This window comes from Sebastes fasciatus, chromosome 3 (assembly GCF_043250625.1).
Source record: "Sebastes fasciatus isolate fSebFas1 chromosome 3, fSebFas1.pri, whole genome shotgun sequence".
Classification (NCBI taxonomy): Eukaryota; Metazoa; Chordata; class Actinopteri; order Perciformes; family Sebastidae; genus Sebastes; species Sebastes fasciatus.
Window position 1 is genome coordinate 29,687,888 of NC_133797.1, and position 23,122 is coordinate 29,711,009.

The window sequence follows — 23,122 nt, forward strand, 5'->3', positions numbered from 1 at the left end:
TATACCTTGAGGGAAAACATAGTGTCTGTGTGTGTGTGCAAGAGAGAGAGAGAGGGAGAGAGAGAGGGAGGGAGGGAGGGAGAGAGGGAGGGAGGGAGAGAGAGAGAGGGAGGGAGAGAGAAACTGGAGGAGAGAGAGGGAGGGAGGGAGGGGGGAGAGGGAGGGAGAGAGAGAGGGAGGGAGGGAGAGAGGGAGGGAGGGAGAGAGAGAGAGGGAGGGAGAGAGAAACTGGAGGAGAGAGAGGGAGGGAGGGAGGGGGGAGAGGGAGGGAGAGAGAGAGAGGGAGAGAGGGAGGGAGGGAGAGGGAGAAGGAGGGAGAGAGAGAGGGGGGAGAGGGAGGGAGAGAGGGAGGGAGAGAGAGAAAGAGAGAGACACTGGAGGAGAGACAGAGAGAAAGAGAGAAAGACAGGGAGGGAGAGAGAGAAAGAGAGGGAGAGAGAGAAGGAAAGAAAGAGAGAGAGGGAGAGAAAGAGAGAGAGAGAGAAAGAAAGAGGAGAGAGAGAGAGGGAGGGAGAGACAGAGAGAGAGAAAGAAAGAGGAGAGAGAGGGAGAGAGAGAGACAGAAAGAGGAGGGAGAGAGAGACAGGATTGCCTGGACAGACGCAGTAGCAGACGTGACTGCTCCAGTCTCCCTCTGTCTCTCTCTCTCTCTCTCTTTCTATCACTCTCTCTCTCTCTCGCTCTCTCTCTCTCACACACTCTCTGGAGCAGCGCTTTGACGCACCACGCAGAGAGTTGGATTATAGTAGTAGCTGCTCTTTCACGGGGCTTTTTTTTTCCTCCCTCAAATCCAAACCTCCTATACACCCTGCCTGCCAATTGACCAGCAATTGATACATGATCGGAGTCAATAATATCTCTCCAGCACGGTGACCTCTGTCTGCTGCGCTTTTTTTGGGGGAAAAACCTGCTGCTGCCTCCTCTCCGGACGCGTGTTGTGAATTAATAACAGCCTCACCTGGAGAGTGTATGAGAGTGTTTTGCGCACTAAAGTGTGTGTGAGAGTGTGTTTCTCTGGATCAGATTAAGGATCGAGGTGTTCTTCCCATAGACACACTCAGACACAACACCACACCACCGCATGCCGGGGACATGTGGAAGTTTGCGCCGCTGTAGCGCAGCCAGAGAGCCGGTTCACAGCCTCCACACATCGAAACCCCTCTGAGAAGAAGACCTCAAATGTAAATCCAGAGCGAGAAAATTTAAGAAAACGCACGTCTGAAAGGGGAAAAAAAGAGAGGACTGCATCCAGTTGCGTGCAGAGTTTGGTGAGCTGGTTTCTTGGGATTTTATTCAGGGCTTTTTTTTTTTTTTTTTTTTAACGCCCTTGTTATTTTTCTCAGTGTTTTTTGTGTGGGTCTCATATTGGCCCCCACACTTGCCGCAGTGATGGTGGGAGCTGTGAGCCCCGGTGGCCCTGCTGCTGCTGGCCGCTCCTCGGTGCTGCTGCTGGCTGTTCTGGTGTCGGTGCTGTCCGGCGGAGCGGACGCGCAGCCGTGCCCGGCGCAGTGCTCCTGCACCGGGACTACCGTGGACTGTCACGGCCAAGGGCTCCGCAGCGTGCCCAGGAACATACCCCGCAACACGGAGAGACTGTGAGTAGACGGAGTGCATGGGGAAACATTTCCCAAACAATTTCAACACACTTCACAGGGACAAATCACAAGAATATGATCTATTTGCTGCCTTTAAACATGCACTATCTGCACTATCTGCCTTTAAACATGCACTATCTACCTTTTAACAAGCACTATCTACCTTTAAACATGCACTATCTGCACTATCTGCCTTTAAACATGCACTATCTGCACTATCTGCCTTTAAACATGCACTATCTACCTTTTTAAAATGCACTATCTACCTTTAAACATGCACTATCTGCCTTTAAACATGCACTATCTACCTTTTAACATGCACTATCTGCCTTTAAACATGCACTATCTACCTTTAACATGCTTAAACATGCACTATCTACCTTTAAACATGCACTATCTGCCTTTAAACATGCACTATCTACCTTTAACATGCTTAAACATGCACTATCTACCTTTAAACATGCACTATCTGCCTTTAAACATGCACTATCTACCTTTAAACATGCACTATCTACCTTCAAACATGCACTATCTGCCTTTAAACATGAAACATGCACTATCTACCTTCAAACATGCACTATCTGCCTTTAAACATGAAACATGCACCATCTACCTTTAAACATGCACTATCTGCCTTTAAACTTGCACTATCTACCTTTAAACATGCACTATCTATCTTTAAACATGCACTATCTGCCTTTAAACATGAAACATGCACTATCTACCTTTAAACATGCACTATCTGCAACCATCTTGGACTCTAACCACTGGCGCACTTTACACTTACTTTACACTATACATCTTATATACCATTTTATAGACTGCCCATATGCACATATTACATTTATTTATTGTACATACTACATTTATTTATTGACAGACTGCACACACTATGTTCACCCATTAACTTTGTATCTTTTATATCTCTATTATTGTTTTTATAATTGTTGTATACCTTTCCTCTCCTGTGTTTCACTCTGGGGATTAATAAAGGTTCATCTTATCTCATCTTATTTCTTTGTCTGTAAGTGGTGCCAAATAACAAGTGTGCACTGGCCACTTATAGCTTTTTTTAATTGTAGCCTATATATTTAATAAAGACGTGCTTCTCATGAAGGGGTGTAAGAGGTTTTTTTTATGATCATATAATAATGTTTTTTTATATTCCCGTCCTTTTAAACTGCTGATAGAGTAGGAGGATTGTTTCCTTGGGGACCACATCTTTAACAGTGCATGTAGGGATTTACATGTGAACTAACACGTTAGAAACTGCATCTCAGGATCTGTAAATTCTGCTAAATGTACATTTTATTTTTCTCCTGCAAACTGTAAAAAACACCTGAGCTGTTAATGCTTGTGTTTTCATGAGAGGACTGGTTATTGGTTATTGCTGATGTGCGGAGCTGAAGTTGTAGGGGCACCGCTGTGGTCGTGTTGGTGGTTTCGCACTGTTGCATTAGCTCAGCCTCCGTAGACCACATCGGTTTGTCTGGAGACCAGCAAGTTAATCAAAAACGGATTTGGACAAGTGGGCTTTCAGTTAAACAGGCCCTATTATTTTTTTGTCAAAGACCCCTTGATGAAATTAAAATTTGCCCAGTATTAGTGGAGCAGCTTTCTCAATTTCTCTGACACTCAAATGACAAATCTGCATTACCAAGTTTCAACAAAAATGCTTTGTCCTTGTTTCATTAACATATCTCATGTACTGACTTTCCACAATTTCTCTGTCCAGGGATCTGAATGCAAACAACCTCACTAAAATCACCAAGGCGGATTTTGCAGGATTGAGGCATCTGCGAGTGTTGTAAGTGTCTATTTTATTGTCTCCTTTGCTGCAAGATGCAAAAGAAAAATACTCTCACGCACCTTGCAACTTCCCCCCCAAATACCACAACACACACACACGCACACACACACACACACACACACACACACACACACAGTTTCCTGTCCTGTTGAGCATCGCAGCTCATCCAGCAGCCCTGGAGCTGCCGCATGCAGCACTGCAGCGTCTACAAGCGGCGGCTTCATTCAGCCTGTATGTGTGTGTGTGTGTGTGTGTGTGTGTGTGTGTGTGTGTGTGTGTGTGTGTGCATGTGCGTGCGCGTGTGTGCGTGTGTTTAAACAAAATAGCAGTGACACCTGTTAATGCTGTCGTGTTAATCTGCCAGTGGAAGTGTCAGGAGGGGCTTATTTTAACCACCGGGCAGAGTTGGAAAGAGATAGCGGTCATTAGGTGTAACCGCGGAGGGAGGAATGCAGCTGGAAGGAAGGGAGGGTGGAAGGAAAGGAAAGGAAGGAGAGGAAGGAGTCAAGTAAGAACAAGTTTCTGAGGTTACCTGGGATGAAATCAGGTTACCAGTGGGACAGGGATAGCCTGCTTTTATTGTGTGTGTGTGTGTGTGTGTGTGTGTGTGTTATCCAGCTGCTAAAAGTGAATGGCAGAATACACATAGTTGGAATTCCTTCAGAGATTATAGGTCCTTAATTGCGTGTGTGCGTGTGCTCCAGTCTTAATGCTATACTGTTTCCTGTGTGTTCATCGTGACTAATGTGTGCAGCCACACACACAACCACAAAACCATTTGAATTTGAAATATACAGCTGCAACAATTAGTTGATAGAAAAAACAATTTATTGACAAAAGAGCATTAATAAAGCAGCAAACAACTATTTGCAATGTGAAGATATAGTGGAGTAATGTCTACAACTTTGTTAACGTAACCTGGCAGGTGTTCTGACATACTGTTCAGAATGACCTACCAACACCATGTGTGCATGTGCAGTGAGGCAGAAAAACAATTGCAAATGCAGTGGTGTTTACCGTGTTCAGGAGAAGAGTCCATATGAACGCCCCCCTCTTGTCGTATTTACAACCTCATAAGTGGAACGTTTCTGAAAGCTCAGAGTTCAAGAGTTGTGACGTGTTTGTTGACGCTGTCAGAAATGGCGGAGGCCTTGGAAGTTCATTTTTTGGTGCATAATAAATTAATATATATTGTAACTTTAGTCGTATATTGTTTTTCTTCGTATTTTTTCAAATATTTCGGAGGAAAATGTTGATATTCCCAACGGACTTAACCACTTGAACGCCAAGCATATCGTGTACACGACTTCCCATGTTGTAAACACGAGCTCACGAGTTTCATTTGAAAGCACCATGTGCTCATATTGGCCACCAAATATTCCATCGGACGTAGTGGGCCATTCCGACAGATATTTCCTACCTGACAGAATGAGTTACTCTATTGAACTACATTGATATATGTTCATAAGACTAGTTTGACAGGATGAGCTACTTGTAAAGTTAGGTCATTCTGAGCAGGTAGCTAGCTTGTTTTGTCCGAACACCTGAGTCTCTCTGTTGTGCCCCGCTGGCTAGCTAATCGCTGCCGCTCTGTACTGGCGGTCATAACGCTTATAACACCGTCCGGAAACCATGGCGTCGTCTTCTTAGCGCCAATCCCCTGGCTCCCCCTCAAGTAAACACTGTTAGCTCTGTCAGCACTGTTGCTGTTGTTTTCGCTGTTAGCTGCCGGTTAGCTGTCTCCGTGTTGAGAGCCGTGTCGAGGCAACAGATATGCTCTGAGTTCCGTATCGAGCACCTGCCAAAAACCCTGTTTGCAGCTTCTCAAATGAGAGGATGTACATCATTTTTGTCATATATGATAGTCAGCGAAATATCTTTGGAGTTTGGCCTGTTGTTTGTTTAAAACCAGCATTTTGAAGACCTCACTTTGGGCATTGTGAGAGAGATGTTTTTCATTATTTTTCGGTAATGGAAAGAATTGTTAGTTGCAGCCCTAATTTCAGTGTTCAAACCCGTTACATCTGCTTGTCGGCGAGTGTAGACGATGATACAGCCTATAAAAATGTGTGTGTGTGGCTGCTTGGCTTGGTCAGCACAGTGCTCCTGGGGGAGTTGTGCTGGTGTAAGTGAATGAGTAGTCACAGCTATGTGGTTAGATGGAGGGTAAATTGGATGATAGATGAGTCGCTGTCCAACTGATGGGCCAGTTTTAAAGTCAATTCTGGGGCTTCATCGACCCGCCGCTGATTGTCTTCTCTCTCTCGCTCTCTCTCTTGCTGTTTCAACATTCTATCACTTTCCATCTCCACCAATCTGTTTTTCTTCTTTTTTATTCACACCCGCTGCCACCTATCTTCTCCATCTCTCCCTCCCGCTCTCTCTCCTCTCCAATGTCAATCTCTTTGCCTCTCTCGTGTCCTATCTCACTCACCTTCACCTTCTCTTCCTCTTTACTCGGTCTTATCTGTGGCCCCCGTGCAGCCATCTCTTTTTCCTTTTCTTTGGTCTCTCACGGTGTCATCGCACAAATCACTGTCAGGTCTCTATGTTTCTCTTCTATCACTCTCTTTTTCTGTCCAGTGCTTATTGTCTCACTCTCTCTCTCTCTTCCAGGCAGCTAATGGAGAACAAAATCACCACGATTGAGAGAGGAGCCTTCCAGGACCTGAAGGAACTGGAGAGACTGTGAGTTACACTTTTGAACCAAAGGAGTCGGCATTTTATCCCTTAAAACATTTTCTTTACAAATACATATTTGAGGATGCTTATCCTTGAAAGCATACCAAGCAGACACGTTTATTTTCATATATGTGGAAATGCACGCATACAGATAGGTGACAAATGAAAGGGGAAAAACCAACATAAAGTGTCATAGTGAGATGTTGGGTTGCCATGAGCCTCCAGAACAACTTCATTACTTGTTGTCGTAGTTTCTACTAGTCGGTGGAGCTCTTCTGGAGGGATGAACATCCTAAAGATGATCCCTCAGTCGGTGTTTTGATTATGGCGGTGGTGGCGCTGCATGTCACACCGTGTGTGATGGGTTAATAACATCTTGGTTGCAATCTGTGTCTGATGGTGCGATATCCATTCTGAGGGAATTCAGATTGTGATATGAATACCTGGTGAATCGTAGCGCTGCAGAAACATGTCATCCATCTGCTGCTCTCATGTTTTGAAAATGCAGCAAAAAAAATATATATATACAGTATATACCCAAAAAAGAGCTATATTAAAAGAAACTTGAGCTTACAATGTCACATCAGACACTGTATTCCGCATAATTTCATGGCTTTTTTTGACTGCTTGGTTTGTAGATGTGGGTCGTAGCAGTCGGCACATTGTGTGAATTTGGTCCTGAATTTCGGACATTACCAGCATTTTGATGCAGGATGTCATCAAAGCTGTAAATCAGTGGACATGTCTGACAGTGGAATATGGGACCACTGTTTTGGATTGAAGACCAAAGATTTCACCAAATTTTATTTTTAAATAATTTTTGCTTTGGACATCCGTAAATTGCACAGAAAACTGAACGTAACACGTCTCTTAAAGGGGTTCCCCCCCATCTGTATGTCTTTATAAAAGTTTAACTTGACTGTCATGATGTGTGGCTGCCAACGTCTCAGTCCAAGAGGAGCATTTTGAAATTGAGTCCCGGGGCAGTGACTTAGTCAACAGCCAAAGGTTGTTATGGCGTTGGCCGGGAATCACTGGCATTTAGCATCCGACCCTGAGGCAGTTATGGCATAATTAAGTCTTGGTAGTGTGTGAGAGCGCAAGACAGAAGGGGGATGCAGACCCCTGACTGCTGATATGTCCATTGTGTTGACTGTCAACTCTGCTTGATGTGCGAGCTGCTCGTATATGTGTGTGTTTGTGTGTTATGTGGCCCGACTGCCAGCCAATGACACACTGGAATGCAGCAGACTGTGACACAGTCTGAGGAGGCTTAGAGACGAGCTTTTAATTAAAGACACATAAAACTCCTCGCTGCTTACGCAGACGTTTACAAAAACACAGACATACCTGTATACACACAGAGATATCCACCTGTACGCATGCACAGACGAACATACAGCATCAAATCAAATTAAGGTAGTTCATCTTTATGATGGCTGTTTTGGGTAAATTCCTCTGGAGTGGTCGGGATGAAAAGGATGAAGTATGATGATTCCCCAGCTGCTCTTGTCTCCGGCGTGTCGTGCCTGGTTTTTCTCTGCTCTCTGCGGCACTGTGGCTGCCCTTTGTTGACAGAGAGAGAAGCTCTGTGGACCACTATAAGGAATCTGCTAGTGTTTCTCATGCAACCAACGCTGTTGTTTTGTCCAGCTAAGCAGATCTGGGAATTCCTGCCCAGAGCTGCAGACAAAGAGGGCGATATTTAACTGCGTATGGTCCGGCTTTAACAGCAAACTTTATTAGTGATTACCCTCTCTGCAAAGAGATGGTACATGCTGGTAAATCCAGTCTCTCATGCATACATATGAGCAAAACAGTAAAGCACCAGTAGCAGATAAAGTCTTACACATCTACTGTCAAACTATGCATGCTGTCTTTGTCTTGAATTTGATGGCAACAAACACCTTTGATAGCGGCTAACTTTCTGACACAACATGGCTGTTTTCTGTTGTCCTCGCGAGGGTTTTCAACTGTAATTCAGCGTCTCTGGCGTGGCATGTTCACAAACACAAAGGTGGAGTCAGTCATCAATGCCCCCCCGCAGCCGCCGGACAATGGCACGTCTCCGGAGTCTGGAGTCTGGGGGCTCATTTCAAAGGCCTCCGTCCTCCGGGGGTCTGTAGGGGGGCCTGCTGGGCAGCGCTGCCCAGAGGAGAGGGCCCTAAGCTGGGCTGACGGATCCACAGTGACTGCCCCCCACAGGGGTGGAAAACGGTTCCCCTTCTCATCCTTTTTTTTTGCGACCGTCCCTGCAGGGCCGGGCAGGGTGGGGTCAGGTGTGGGGCAGTAGCTGGGGGGTATGGAGGAGGGGTCGGCGGTCGAAGGAGGTGTGGAGGAGATAGGCATGTCACAACACACACGTGCACATACACAAAAACATGCATGGGTATGGATACACTCATGCATGCGCATTAATTTACGCAAGGCTGATCTGTCAGTACTGGTTTTATCTTGATTTGGCCCCCCCTTGTTCCCCTTACACCCACTCACGCCTTCATTCATTCTTTAACCTCTCCTCATGTTTTTCTCCCATACCCACCCATCTCGTTCTCTCTCTCTATTGTCCTGTGCTTATAGGAATGTCATACATTCTTCACTCTCTGTCCCTGTAGATTATGAAGAATAGGAAAGTGAGGAGTTCCTGATCCTCTTATCCTCCTCTCACATCTGACTGGTTTATAGCCCGTAAACAATTCAAAGTCTTTGAGATTGAAGATGATAGCAGCCACAGATATGCAGAGAGAAAGGAAACAGTAATTACAGGTAATGCTTTCGGAGAACAGCAGCGACATAAAGCCTCAGATGATTAGCCTGTAATTGAGTGATCACATTGTCAAAGATCATTTTAACAGCGATGAATAATTGCATAACAGATTACAGGTAGTGAGACGTGTCTATCAACAGTGATCACAAACTAGTTAATTAAACCTCCAACTAAGTGATTGTGTTGTAATATGTGGACAAAGTGACTGTCAAATAGATAATTGTAACAGCGGGTTCAGATGGCGATATGGATTTCAAAGAAAGGCGCTGGATTAGTGCTAAATGATTAAAGCCTGTGTCTGATGACATTTTTTCCCCCCTCTGATCATTTCAGAGCAAAGTTTCAAATCTGCACTCAAAAAGCCATTTTCACTTTTAAAGAAGTCATTTGTGACACATTTTCCTGAGTCCCTGCCAGTCTGCGCTGCTGCCAACTTTTGTTATATTTGTTGGTAAACACCAGTTAGCAGTGAAAATGCTCAATGTTCAGGGAAAAGCTCTTCAGTACTGCTGAATGTGAATGATTTTTGGATTTCATTGCTGTGCTTTAGGGCAGACACGGTATCTGTCATTAGTGTTTAAATAACAAATCAGATTAGAGTGTGTAAACTTTGGTGAATGATGTAACAATGATGCCAGATTTTTAGTTTTCTAAATCAACATTTTTGCAGATCTGGCCTTCTTCAGGTTGTGTGGTAGTTAGAGTCAAAACGGTTAGTCTATAGACAGAAACTTCATTGGCAACACTTTTGATAATCAATTACAGTAATTGTTTATTTTATAATTTATCATGAAAAAATAACAAAAAAATATTATTTTTAAAATCCTTTTTTTCTAGGGATGCACTGATTTATTGGCTGAACATTGGTATCGGCCGATATTCGCTTTGTTGACTGCCATCAGCCTGTCGGCAAATAAGACCATGGCAGTGGCCGATGTTTATCTGTTGTGTTGCATGAATTTTGTGTTGGTTATTTGCGATCGGTCTCTGACAACAGTAACCAGCTGATGATTCAGAGAAGAAGCCACTTTGGTGGATGATGGTTCACTTCTAGGGCTGCCCCCTCTTAGTCGATTAGTCAACTAATCTGTCGTTTTGGTCTAAGTCAACTTAAGATTTCTTTAGTCGATTAGTCTTTTTTTATGTTTTTTTCATGCTGAATGACTTATTTCCTAGAAACTTATGAGCACATCTCTGCTAAACACAAGATTTAAAGTGGTGCTTTAGTGTGATTCTTTGTGGAAAAACTCAGTTTTACAGATCTGCTGATTAAATCAACTAATCAAGTAGTCGACAAAATATGTATGAGTGTTAGTCGACTAAGAATTTCTTTGGTGGAGGACAGCCCTTTACTTCACTAGCTTTGAACCAAATACACAAACTGGAGTAGATATACACACATGCACTCACACACACTCACATTGGTCAGTTTGAAGTGGTTTTGGAATAAAGGCGGTTTCTCCGGAAATGTCCACAAGGATTGGGATGTAACTATGGTAGCAGTACTATGTGTACGTGCGTGTGTGTGACAGACTGTGAGTGTAAAATGTGTATTATGGCAGCAGTGGCATCAGTGGAGTAATAATTGGTTTCTGAGGCGGTTTGTTATTTCCTTCCCAGCCAGAGTCTGCAAACCTGTAGTACTACACATCTACAAGGCTGTGAGGTGTTTGGAGTGTGTGTTTCTGTATTTTATGTTTGTGTGCGTGTTTGTGGGAATGTGTGTATGTGTGTGTGTGTTTACTGTGTGGTTTGTGGCCCTCTAGCATCTGTTTATGATTGCAGGGATTATCACCAGGCTGCAGTGTGACATTAGCTTGTTGGAGTGACTCTCACACCTCCAGACTACTGGCGGCTCGGTCTTCATTCACTTTCAGCCAGACTTTGACTAATGAATCACGACTGTGGAAGTACTCTGAGGGTGTTTTATGTGCATGCACGTACACACACACACACACAGTGATGCATTCCTTCAGGTCCAGAAACAAACCACTAAATCACTACTGACGACTAGATTATTTCAGTCTGAGTCAGTCAGTACTTTTAGATGAACACTAGAGGTGTTCATGACATGTAAGAACAAAGCCTTAACATTAAATCATCACGCTGAACTGACTATACTGAATCACCTTCGCGTACATGGTTTACACAAGGTGTTCTGGTAGTTATGAAAGTAAGTCGGGACATTCATAACCATGATGCCAGATTTTTAGTTTTAGTTTTATAAGTCAACATTTTGGCAGATCTTGCCTTCTTCAGGATGTGTGGTAGTTAGAGTTGAAACTATTGATATTTTGATATTTGATTAATTGTTTATTTTATAATCTATCATCAAAAAATATTTTAAAATGATCTGGTTCCAGTTCTTCAAATTTGAGAATTTATATCAGTGTAAATTGAATATTTGGGGTTTTAAGGCCATGAAAATGCGAAATTCTCGCCTGCGAATATTATTTGTCGAGGGTTTTATTGTGAAAGGTAAGAACTAAAGGAGTGGATCTGGTCTGCGCTGCCTTTGTCAAGGTTGAAAGGAGTAATAAAGTTTGTCGTCCTGGTTCGGACTAAGGAGCCTCTGTGTTGTTGTCTGAAATATAGGCCTAACTCTACCCGTTTTGCACAAAGTGAATGGTTGATGTCTTTCTTTGCGGTGCAAAAGTTCAGAAAATCAACCTTAATTAATATAATTAGAATTATAATTTGTGTTCTGTGTGAAAGTGCTGATGACAAAAACAAAATTTAGACTTTAGACAGTCTAAACAGGTCATTTGAAGATGTCACTTTGTGCTCTGGGACATTTTTCTAGTCTAGTTTCTTAAGTCTAGTGGCTGAAGGAGTGATTTTATTAGACTTGGAGCGTCTTGAGTTGTATCATTTGCATAGGTCGTTGTAACGTGAATACTGTTTCGGTATCCCTTGGAGAAGATAAAATAACCGGTTTACCCCACGTCCTTTGTGATGCATGTACAAAATTAAAGCACTCAAAGAATTGCAGAGTACATGAAGTCTAATTCATACAGTTGATGAATAATTCAGCTTTCACTTGTTACTTTTATGGCCCTAAATTGAGAAAGATATGATGGTTAAGGTGTTAACAAACAGTTATGAGCAAAATAATTAAGCGCATTTAAAGGCACGACACCTTTGGAGGAACCAGACTGGTTCTGATCCTTCACTGTCTTTACTTCATTCTCTCAGTCTCCTAGTCTGACAGCATTGCATCTATTTTAAGAGAATGAGCTCATACCCCCTCTCTGTCCTCCTTCCTCCTCCCCACCTCCAGCACCAGTCCGTGCACTCACCCATGGGAGGTGTAGCCCACTAACGGGTGCTCATGGCTGGGCAGGACCTGCAGGAGGAGTGGGCCTCTCCGCGGGACCACGTGGGGCTCTTAGCCGCCAGAGCCGGCGTTAACGGAAGAGGAGTGAATAATTTAGAAACATCATTCTGCGGAATGTTAAATATTTAAGCGGCCTCTGATGTAACTGTGGAGTGTGAGTGTGCGTGCGTACGCGCGTGTGCATGTTCATTTATTTGTGCACTTGTGGGTGGAAGATGGACACAGAGGGGGTGACGTTATTTAAGGAGAGTCCACAGCGGCTCATAGTGAAGCAGAAAGAGGTGAAAGACGAAGCCATCGAGAGGTTTTTGGAGTTTTGAATGGAGTTGGTGACATCTTTGGAGCGTGTTGTTTGAGTAAAGTCTGTGGCATTTCTGTCATTCATGTGTTTATGTGTGTAAATCATGCAAATTGTGTATTTGTTAGTCACTTTTCTTATTAGTTTGAAGTCTCTCTTTCTTCACTCTGCCTCCATCCCTCTTTTTCTTCTACCCTCTCTTCATTCTCCTCCAGTAGCAGCCGGCACGGCATACGTCGCTGGGCCTGTCAATGTGTGTGTGTGTGTGTGTCGGGGTTAAACTGTTTCAGCAGTCTGTCTCTCATTGTGTCACTCAGTTGCTTCACTCTCTTCGGACTCACATCAAGGCACAACCACACACACACACACACACACACACACACACACACACACACACACACCAACACGCAGCAGCACATAAACCTCTTCACTCCACTCAACCAGGGTTAAATGATCGCACCCAGATTATTAAACTCAGCCGAGTTCTCTCAACTCCTCTGTTTGTGTGTGTGTGTGTGTGTGTGTGTGTGTGTGTGTGATGACGGGTTGTTGTGAGTTCTTCCCCTGTGAGGGCCTTGTTTACTCAGTGGGGTCCTTTTCACACATTCGGTAGCCCGGCCAGACTGCCTGTTTGTTTTTCCCACATCATCTCCTCTCCTCCGCCTTTGTGGTAAAAAAAAAAAGCCCCCCCCACACCTCCCCTTCATCTGAACCCCTTCTCTCGTCTTCCTCCCCCCTGCCTTCCCTCCGTCCTTCTCGAGTTCACTGTTTGTCTGGCAGCCATGTTGCACCCCTTAAATCACGAGTAAACCGGAGTCTGTTTTTTTTCGTGTGTTTTTAATGTCTCCATCAATCTCCTTGTTCTTTTATGCTTCCTCTAACTGCACTGAATTGCATTACAATCAAAACACATACAACATAATTTGATATGATGATCAGGAAACACAAATCTCACCTTAAAAAAGCTAATTATACACACATGTAACCGCTTCACCCACACTGTCTGGAAGGGGATACGTCGAGTTTATTCCCTAATTTATGCTGTGTTTTTCCAGGCGCCTGAATCGGAATAATCTGGCTGTCTTCCCCGAGCTGCTTTTCCTGGGAACGACGAAGCTTTACAGACTGTAAGTCCTGTTTTAATTTCTCTCTCTCTATCCATCATTCAGTTGCTCTGCATTGTCAACTGAAATATTGTTCATTTCCTCGCTTGGTATAGTTTAACAAGCGCTCTGCAAAGAAGGCCTGACATCATTCTGAGGATTTTTTTGCATTGGTGTGTTTGTGTGTATCGCCACAAGTTTGAGCAGGTCATTGAATGTGATTTAAAATGACACGGTGAACATTGTAAAGTAAAGCACAGAACAAAATATCTGGTTTTCTTGGTGACGCAGCCGTGGTGTTTCACTTGGATGAAGGAGCGAGAGAAGAGAGGGAACCGATTTCAGTTGCCCTCTCTCCATAGAAGCCAGTTCAGTAGCTAATGGAGATTAGCACTCCAACAGCTGCTGCCCACTGGGAGAGACGTGTGTGTGTGTGTGTGTGTGTGTGTGTGTGTGTGTGTGTGTGTGTGTGTGTGTGTGTGTGTGAGGATGGAGAGCAGAAAGTGAGCAAGGCAGATCAAGGAAGCAGCGAAACATAGAAACAGGTTTCTCCTCTGAAGTCACGTTTTGTGTTTCACGGGCAGTTTCAGTTTCAGAACATAACTGTTCCAGTTTGAACTGCCGTTTGTTGTCGTCAAGCACCGTCCTCTCTTCACTCACAGCCTGACTGAGAGAGTCCGTGCTGTAAACCGAGCTGTGGATTTCCAGCACAGTAGGGCTGGGCACCAACGCTGCTGAAACTGTGGGAACTACCTTCCCGTCATGGTCGTTTGTGGTCTCGGGGAATAATTATGGTCACATATATTTATGTGTGTGGCTGAATATATTTATCTAAAACAATATTGAAATGCACAGATGATCCAGAGAGTGTGTGAAAGTTGTTTATGTTCTGCGGCTGCTACGGTGGTTGGCTGGGCTTGACCTGTCGTGTCTAAGGCTGTGTGTCTGCATGTGCAGTCTGTGTTTCTGCGAGTGTGTGTGTGTGAGTTTCTCAAGGCCAAGAGTTGGCATATTGCTCAGCGTGTGGGCCGAGGTAAAAATACAACTCAGATATACTGCTCTCTGCTCAGCTGTCGCAGACAAACGGCCTCTCTCGCTCTGTGTGTGTATGTGTGTGTGCATTTGTGTGTTTAGGCTTATGTGTGTGCATGTTGATTGTGTGTGCGTATGTATAATGTGTTATGTGTAAGCCTCAGCTCTCCAGGTGTATGTGTTTAGCAGAGGGTCCCTTGTTGGCTGAACATCTTCACTGAAAACACAAACTTCAGCATAACAGCATTCATGATGTTGTGTTATAATTGTTTTTTTCCCAGTAAAATACAGTACGATATAAAATACTAAAAGTAGAAAGAAACAGAAAGAAAACTCTGAAAATCAACAGAAAGAAGAAGAAGAAGAGAAAGTCACTAACTGACAATCAAAAAAGAAATTGCCAAGCTGGCGCCGTTGCAGCCACAAAGCGCCAAGCAGATTTGTCAGACGTATGGAAGTCATTCAGAATGAACGACAACCACGGAGGCTTTGCCAATAGTATTTATGGCTGTTTGGTCAATATTAAATCTTATGTCTACTGTTACACCCCCTACAGTGTATTTTTATTTTTAGAAAACACAACAAGAAACCCTTGAGAACCTCTGAAGTGGAATCTTGTTAAGTTTTATGTGGAGGTCAGAAGGTATGTGCGAACTGGACCGACTTTGGTTCCTTGCGACAGTACTGCTATAAATGAACACTTGCTCAACCTGCTATTATGAAAATTATGTTTTTACTTTTTTGGGGCTTGGAAAATCTGTGTGTACGTGTGTGTGAGTACTTGCTGGATGCGTTTAACCTTTCCTCAGCACTGTGGTTTATGGCTTTGAGGGCTAAATTAAACTGAGGTCAGGTGTGAGATATGCTACGCATTTTAGAGGCCTCAATTATGTCACCCTGCAACATTAGTTTCAAAACCATTTAGGCTGCATTAACGCCAGATCCGGCGGTGGGTCAAAAAAGCAAGCACTCCCATTCATTTTGAATGGCAGTAGTGCGTTTGGGCTGCGGCTGCAGGGGGTGCCGCAAAGAAATGCAGCGGCCTGCAGTGGAAAAGTAGAAACAGATTGAACTTTTGGAGAAACTTAACCCGACGTCACATTGTGGTGGCCAATCACATAACCACCAATCCAGAGCTGTACAACCCAGCTATGAGGGAACAAAAGGCGTTAATCGTCGCAGTCGATGGGCCATTAAAGTGATTCTCCCACACTGACACACAACCCTGCGTTGAATCACCGCAACGCCGGATCTGGTGTGAATGCAGCTTTAAGTGTGACACACTTATACTGCAGGTCAAGAGTTTGACACCGGAGACCAGGTTGTGCATCATGCATGAAATGCGTTGTTTTGTCTAGACAAGTAAAACGTTTAGCAATAATAAATAGATGATAATAATAATCATGCACTCGATTATTGAAAACGTCTAAACACTCAATATGAACCAAAACCACAATCTCTAAGTTTGGCTTAGTTAAGTTCCTTTGACATAATTAGATCGGGAAAATTACATTACACGTAACTACAAAAACCTGTCGGATAACAAAAATAAATTCCTATGTTGAAATAATAAAAGCAGTATCCATGGCAACCCCCCAGAATGCGAAAATTAATGTTGCATGACTCTACGCCTGTCACTGATGACACCACTTGATGATGACTCATAAGTGTCTGAAATCTTGATTTACTGCACGCCATAGAGTTAATAATTTAGTGTCTATTGAACAGGGAGTAGTGAATGAGTGAACAAGGGAGTGATTTCAGACACAGCTCAAGACTCATTTCCACTGTCATCCTTGATGTTATGATAGCAAAGACGCAGGAGTCCAGGGGTCTCATTTATAACCGTTGCGCCACTTCCCACGCAAAAGTTGTGATCTATAAAAACAAACTTGACGGGAGAATGTGCGCACATTTAGGGAAACTTTGACCCATGCGTGCGCACATTATGGAGGTAGGGGAAACTGGCGATGCAGATGGTGAGGTGGTGAATTGAAGCCAGATTGTAGAAATGAAACATTTAATGTCACTTCATATCACACGTTACTTATAGATCCATTTATCATAAACATGTAAACCAGCAGTGTGTTTGTGAGCCATACCTATTCCATAAGCACCTTACATATGTAAAAGATATCAGCCAACTCAAATCTCAAAGCAAATTCCGCTCAATATTTCATCAGCGCTGTCTCACCATCACGCTCCCCCGGAGCTCAGAGGAGAGGGCCGGACTACCGACACTCGTGGTCAGCTGGGGAGCAACGCAGCTGTTGAAATCATCATCATCGGTTGTAGAAATCCAAGATTACATCAAATAGCATTAAAGAATGGCAGAACAGAGCGTCGAGAGTTGTAATATCTTCTAATAGTGTGCACATATCAAGTATGATATTACTTTTTGTAAAGTTGTTGTGTGTAAAATTGCTGCAGTGAACATGACATGACATATTCATTTATTTATGGTTTATTAGATAGGGACAGATACAGTATACATAGACAAAATGAAAACAGCTATCCGATGCCACTTTGTCTCCAGTGTCAAACAAGATGATAATCGACAGATTAATTGACATTGAAATTAATCGTTAGTTGCAGCCCTAGCGTAAACTGATGCAATCTAATACAACAGTCCTGCAATAATTCCTCCCTTCATGAAGGTTATAATGTTCAGTTCTTGTTAGGTTTCTTCTTGGTGATCATGAATCTTAAAACTGTGTAAAACAAATTGAGTTAAAGATAAAACATGTGACAACAAAACAAGTAAAATTGGGTTCTTTCATAGGATGCAAAGATACCAGGAACGCTAAGAAATGAGTCCAGCTCAATCAAATTATTCAAGACAGTATTATTGTTTTCCATCAATATGCAGATGACACAATGCTGATGCTATTCAGTAGTATATTTGTGTGGCATTTCCTCTCCTCTCTTCTCCATTTTCCTGCCAGCTCCATCTCTCTCTCTCTCTCTCTCTCTCTCTCTCTCTCTCTCTCTCTCTCGTTCCTCTTTGCTGGACAGAAATCAGTAGTGAGATGAAAGAGGGAGAGATGAAAGAGGGGTTGATGAAGGGATGGGGTGAGGGGAGGATAAGAGAATGGGTCACTGCTTCCACAGCTGAAAAGTCTGGTTATGCTTGAATATGAGGCTACATTGATGGGACAGTGTTTGTGTGTGTTTGGTATTATTTTGCTGCTTGGCCTCTTCTGGCAAACGTCCCGCAGCAACAGTTTTCCAGGTTACTTAATCACCGTGTCTCCTGGTGTTTTGTGTCAAGTTGAGGTGCGTTGTGCTTTGTGCTTAAAACTTTGGCTTTTCTGTGTTAATGCTTGAGCGTTGACAAAGTGGGAGATGAAGAGAGAGAGGGGAAGAGATATTGTTAGTTCCTTCATCCTTCCACTGAGAAGGAGAGTCAATATGGACAAGTTGATTGAGAGGAGGAAAATAAGTGAACTTCGGGTCTCACACACACATTAAACCTGACTTAAAGTGGTCTGGGGTTTGGATTAATGAGTTGATGAGGCTACGTTTTTGGGTGTGTGTGTTTATGTGTGTGTAATAGTCCCTAATCCTCTGCTAAACGGTGCCCTGATGAGGCTTTACCAGGCAGCATTGTTGCTTAGCAGCCTCGAAAGTTGTGGCTTTGTCTTCTGTGAGAGCTTAACCCTGCTGCTCACACACACACACATACGTATGTACTACCTCGGCCGAGACGACAGGCTTGGCACAATGGTCACAAGAGCGCAGGCGTCTTTGAGAAGACGTGGGCTTTCCCAGACAGTTAAGCGACGCAGAGGGAGGAGGACGAGGAGGAGAAAGGAAGAGGAAGAGAGAGGTCGGAGGTTGAGAAGATGAAATTTTCTCTTAATAAATAATGCTTTTTAATTAAGACAGAGCGCGCTGGCCATTTTAGTTGCCACAGTGACGACGACCTCTGGGTCCCGCAGAGGTCAAAGGTGAAGAATGTTCCAGTCAGGAGATCTAAGCAGGAGGTGATTTATAGAAACGAGGAGGGGGGAAATCTCCTCCCTTTCATTAACACAACATCATGACAAATTAAACTTGTAACAGCTGTGTATCCTCTAAAGGGAGATTTCTTTATTCTAAGATCAAACAATTGTTGTGTAGCATTTACGACAACTTTATTATGAGACCAATGTGACCTTCATCAGGGTCATCGATCTTACCACATTTTACAAAGAACAATTAAATGTGACAAGTATTACAAAATGTAATAAATAAAAGACTTCAATCACATCTACACAATTGTTAACTAAGCAGGCATCATAGGATGTATTTATAGCATTTTTACATCATTTTGTACCATAATTTGGAGGCACATTTCGGCAAGAGACTTCCCTGTATGCACTTCCCCTGTTCGTGGACCACCTACATCCATTAAACAGCGAATGCAACCCTGTCGTCTGGAAGTTATGTGAATATAGTACTAATTTGTTTTGCCGGTTATGTTTTTAGAGACACACTATTGCTGCTAGGATTATGTTCAGTGGCAACATGTATTGTAGTGAAAAAGGTCAGTGTTTGGGCTGGATGGTGTGCATACAAATTGCAGGACTTTGACACTAGAGTTCGGGGTTCACACTTTGAATGGTTAGGTGGTTACGGAACAAAAGGACTTTAGTTAAGGTTAGTGAAAGTCACCCTGTACTTGTACTTACAATATTTAACCAAGAATACGATCTTTCTCTAATCTATGTAGGGGATAATGTACAGTGAGCCGGTCATTGTTGTGAAATAATCCCCGACAGGGCGATGCCGCACCACTGAAGGGGTTCATTTCACAACAATGACCCACTAGCTGTACATTATCCCGCTTATTGCACAGCTACTTACTTAAGAAGTCAATAATTTTACACAAAAACGGTCCGCCAGAGTCCGACTTCAGAACTGCGCCCATAGCAACGGTCTGTTATACATGGCAACGGTCTGCTATAAAGAAATAACAGACTGTAGAAGGACCAATCAGAATTGAGTATTTAACAAAGCCGTGTAATAACAGCGGGTGAAGTGCTGATTATTATAATCTATCTATAAATGGAAGTGAGGAAAGCAAGCAAACAAGTAAAATCAAGAGGGCACACACAGGTGCAGAACGTATGGGGTAGTTGGCCGTTGGCTGTAGTCTCTGCGGTGTGTTCGAGTGCAACTTTTTTGGCGAAGACACACGCGTCGTGAGGCAACGTAACAGCCGGACTTTGTCGTCGCTAGTTCTTTGATGTCAGTTTGGTGTGCTGGGCCTTTAGAGGCGTCTGGGTCGAGCAGGAATAAGTAAGATTGTCAGGATTTGATGCTGAACAAAAGCAGCTCTAACAGCGAAAGTAACGATGCCTTTGCTGTCCTGATTAATAGTTTTTTCAATAGTAACTCAGAAGTAATTTCTGTTGCAAATTGGCATTAAATGAACATCATTATGTGGAAACACAGGTTAACCAATGGGGTATCACACATATGCAGGCATGAATTAGTGTATTTCACTCTATATGGTCATGCAGTGTTGGACCAGTTAAACTGGTAAGGGGTGTTGTAATGCTGGATGTAGGTTGGATGTTAGGGAATCTACAGTAAGTGTATAGGACTGTATAGTTGGTGAACTTCATACTCTCTCATCTATAACTACTATTTGATGCACTGTTATATTTGGAGCTAATCTCTTTCACTCACATCGAGGCCATACTGATCCTTTTGTGATGTTCATGGAGGGAAACAGGAAAAAAATAAACTCCTGCTTCTGGTTATTCCAGCCGATGTTGAAGGGGATTATTTGGGTTTGCTGCCTTTAAAAAGATCAGTATCAGCTGGTAGTAAGGTCAGTTGCAGCGTTTTGGATGAGAAGATATTTGGCCACTGACTTTGTGTACATAGGATATGCAAATATCTGCCATTATGTCTGTCCAAGGAAATTAAGCTAAGCCTTTACAGCCCGAGGCGTCTGTGGATGGGCCTCTCTCTCTCTCTCTCGCTCCCTGTCTGTTCCCCACTCTCTCTTTCTTTCTCTCTATCTAATAAACATAGACACACACTGGCACAAATACACACCGCTTTACCATTCAGCAATATTTCCTGCCCCCTCCTGTTTCTCTGAATGCACTTTAACAGATATAAAAACTCTCTCTCCGTCACAAGAAAACAGCTCTTTTCAGATCTTTTCAAAGACATATTGTCCAAGAAATGTTTTCATTAGGACTCTTGGATCCCGCAGATCGTATCCAGCCAAACAGGGAAATGTGGAATAGTGTTTTTATTTTTCTTCCTTGTGGTTGACTTTGTGTGTTGTCAGATATTTTCTAGAGTCCTCTCTGTACACTTTATGAATCACCTTGAGTGCAAACCAACAGTTACAACAGCGTGTTGAGGTGTTGAGTGTCAGTGACTCACTCTCTTGCCATCATATTAATCACATGACTCTCTATCTGAATTGCTCAAGGCCACTCATTCCTAAGAAGTGATTTGGCCATTCAGATCCCGACACAATGCTGTAATTCATTCTCAGGCAACACAGCGAGGACTTGCCAAAGCCGAACTGGCATTATTCAGAGGGCACCAGCACAAAAGATTATGTTACACAGACAGAATGTAAAGATATGAAACGCCCCACTTGACTTTTACCACGACGAGAGCTAACTTGTTTCTGAATGGAGTCCAGGAAATGTGTGTGTGTTTGTGGATTTACTGAGCTTCACTGTGCAGCTTTTTTCCATTATGAGCTTTATTTATTTATTTATTTATTTGTTTTAACTAGAAACAGTAGCAGCAGTTGAAGACGACGTCCTGGACATTAAATACACTTAGTTTCCAGTTTTGTAGGTACACCGAGCTAAAACTAATGCAGTCAGTTCTGCAATGAATCCTGCCTTTGTGATGGTTATAATGTTTGTTTTACAGAGGTGTTGATCATTTTGGAGGCTGTAGTTTGTCATGCTTTTCAATTGTTTTGCATAGAGGTGTTATTTTATAAAGGATAGACTAAAGTCCCTGTAGAGTCCTCTCTCCTCTCTGTACAGACATGTCACAGCTGTGCTTCCAAAAAAACATCATGTTTATGTCAACATGAAAAAGAACATTTAATCATTACCGCTTTATTCAAGTGGAAAACATAATTATATACAGTATATATAATCATCACTAGGGCAGTCAAAGTTAACGCGATAATAACACTTTAATGCAAATTTGTTTTAACGCCACTAATTTCTTTAATGCATTAATGCAACTTACAATTTTTAGGTTGTAGCGGGCTCAGTTTTAAAGCTAGCTACTGGCATGGCCACTTTATGATAACACATATTTCTTATGCTAAATGCAGTACCTGTGAGGGATTCTGGACAATATTTGTCATTGTTTTGTGTTGTTAATTGATTTACAATAATAGATATATACATACATTTGCTTAAAGCAAGCATATTTTCCCACTCCCAGTGGTAGTATTAAATGAAGAACTAAATCAATTAATATTATTGATAAATTAAATTAACAAATCTCCCTTTAAGGTACATTTTGAACAGATAAATTTTTTTATTAATTTGCAATTAATCGCAATTAATCACAGACAATCATGCTACTGTATTAATCACGATTGAATATTTTAATCGATTGACAGCCCTAATCATAACACATCAAAGGTCTCCATTTGTTTGTACTAGTACTATCTGTCTTTGTCGTGCAATGACAACGAAGTTCAATCTAATCTAATCTTTGGAAAGTGTCTGACTTTATTTTGTATAACAAAAACACTTTTTCCCTGACCATTTTCATATTCACTATGTGTGTAATATTTACCATATACGACTTTAGTTGTAAGTTATCTCGTCTCAAATTTGGGCATGTTTGTAAAATATCTTTTTGTGTTATCTTTGTAGCTTTTGCAGTGAATATGAATTGTTGTAGCTCTAATCCAACTTGTATGATATAACATAAATACCTTAACATTGTTAAATGTGAAGATAATTGCTTTCAGAATACATCTGCTAAACAGTGCTTTTCATTTTTTGACAAACTGAACATATCAGGTGTAAAATTTTGAAAGAAATTTGTCTTGTTTAATCTCCAAACACATTTTATGTTGCTCAATTTGCTGCGCTGAACACAGCTCAATTAATCACCTGTCGCCCAGGGTGTGCAAGCGTCAAAGTTCAGAGCTCACAGGTGAAAGGTCAGGGAGCATCAGTGTCAACCGATGAGATATCCAGGATAATGGACATGCCAGCAGTGACGGCGCTGCTTTGCCCATCAGATTACAGAACGAGCAGCAAGTTACGCCTGGAAAAAGAGACACGGGAGAAGGAGAGGAGGGGTGGATACAGACAGAATGAATGAAGGGTATTTAAAGGAAAGATTAGAGACGTGTTTGCTCTCTTAAATGGTGTGGAAAAAAAGAGCAGGGGGGAATTTACCGAGGTGAAGACAGAAGTGTTTTCTCTATTGTGAGCTAGCTGTGAAAAAAAAAGCAAAAAAAAAGCAAAGCGATGGTAAAAAAGTAAAGGACAGAG

The 23,122-nt window shown here is 42.6% G+C and overlaps 1 protein-coding gene across 6 annotated transcripts in view; it reads left to right on the forward strand.

The window, feature by feature from the left end:
• The first annotated feature begins 636 nt into the window (after nt 1-636).
• The window catches only part of slit2 (slit homolog 2 (Drosophila)), a 112,363-nt gene continuing 89,877 nt past the window's right edge, over nt 637-23,122 (forward strand). For 2 of the 6 annotated variants that reach the window (XM_074630100.1, XM_074630102.1), the window contains exons 1-4: nt 638-1,595; nt 3,331-3,402; nt 6,022-6,093; nt 13,545-13,616. In XM_074630100.1, the coding sequence (XP_074486201.1) occupies nt 1,390-1,595; nt 3,331-3,402; nt 6,022-6,093; nt 13,545-13,616 (422 nt within the window). In that variant the 5' untranslated portion in view covers nt 638-1,389. Of the gene's footprint in view, nt 1,596-3,330; nt 3,403-6,021; nt 6,094-13,544; nt 13,617-23,122 lie in introns of all 6 variants that reach the window. The other 4 variants (XM_074630103.1, XM_074630104.1, XM_074630101.1 and 1 more) reach the window with 3 other exon arrangements.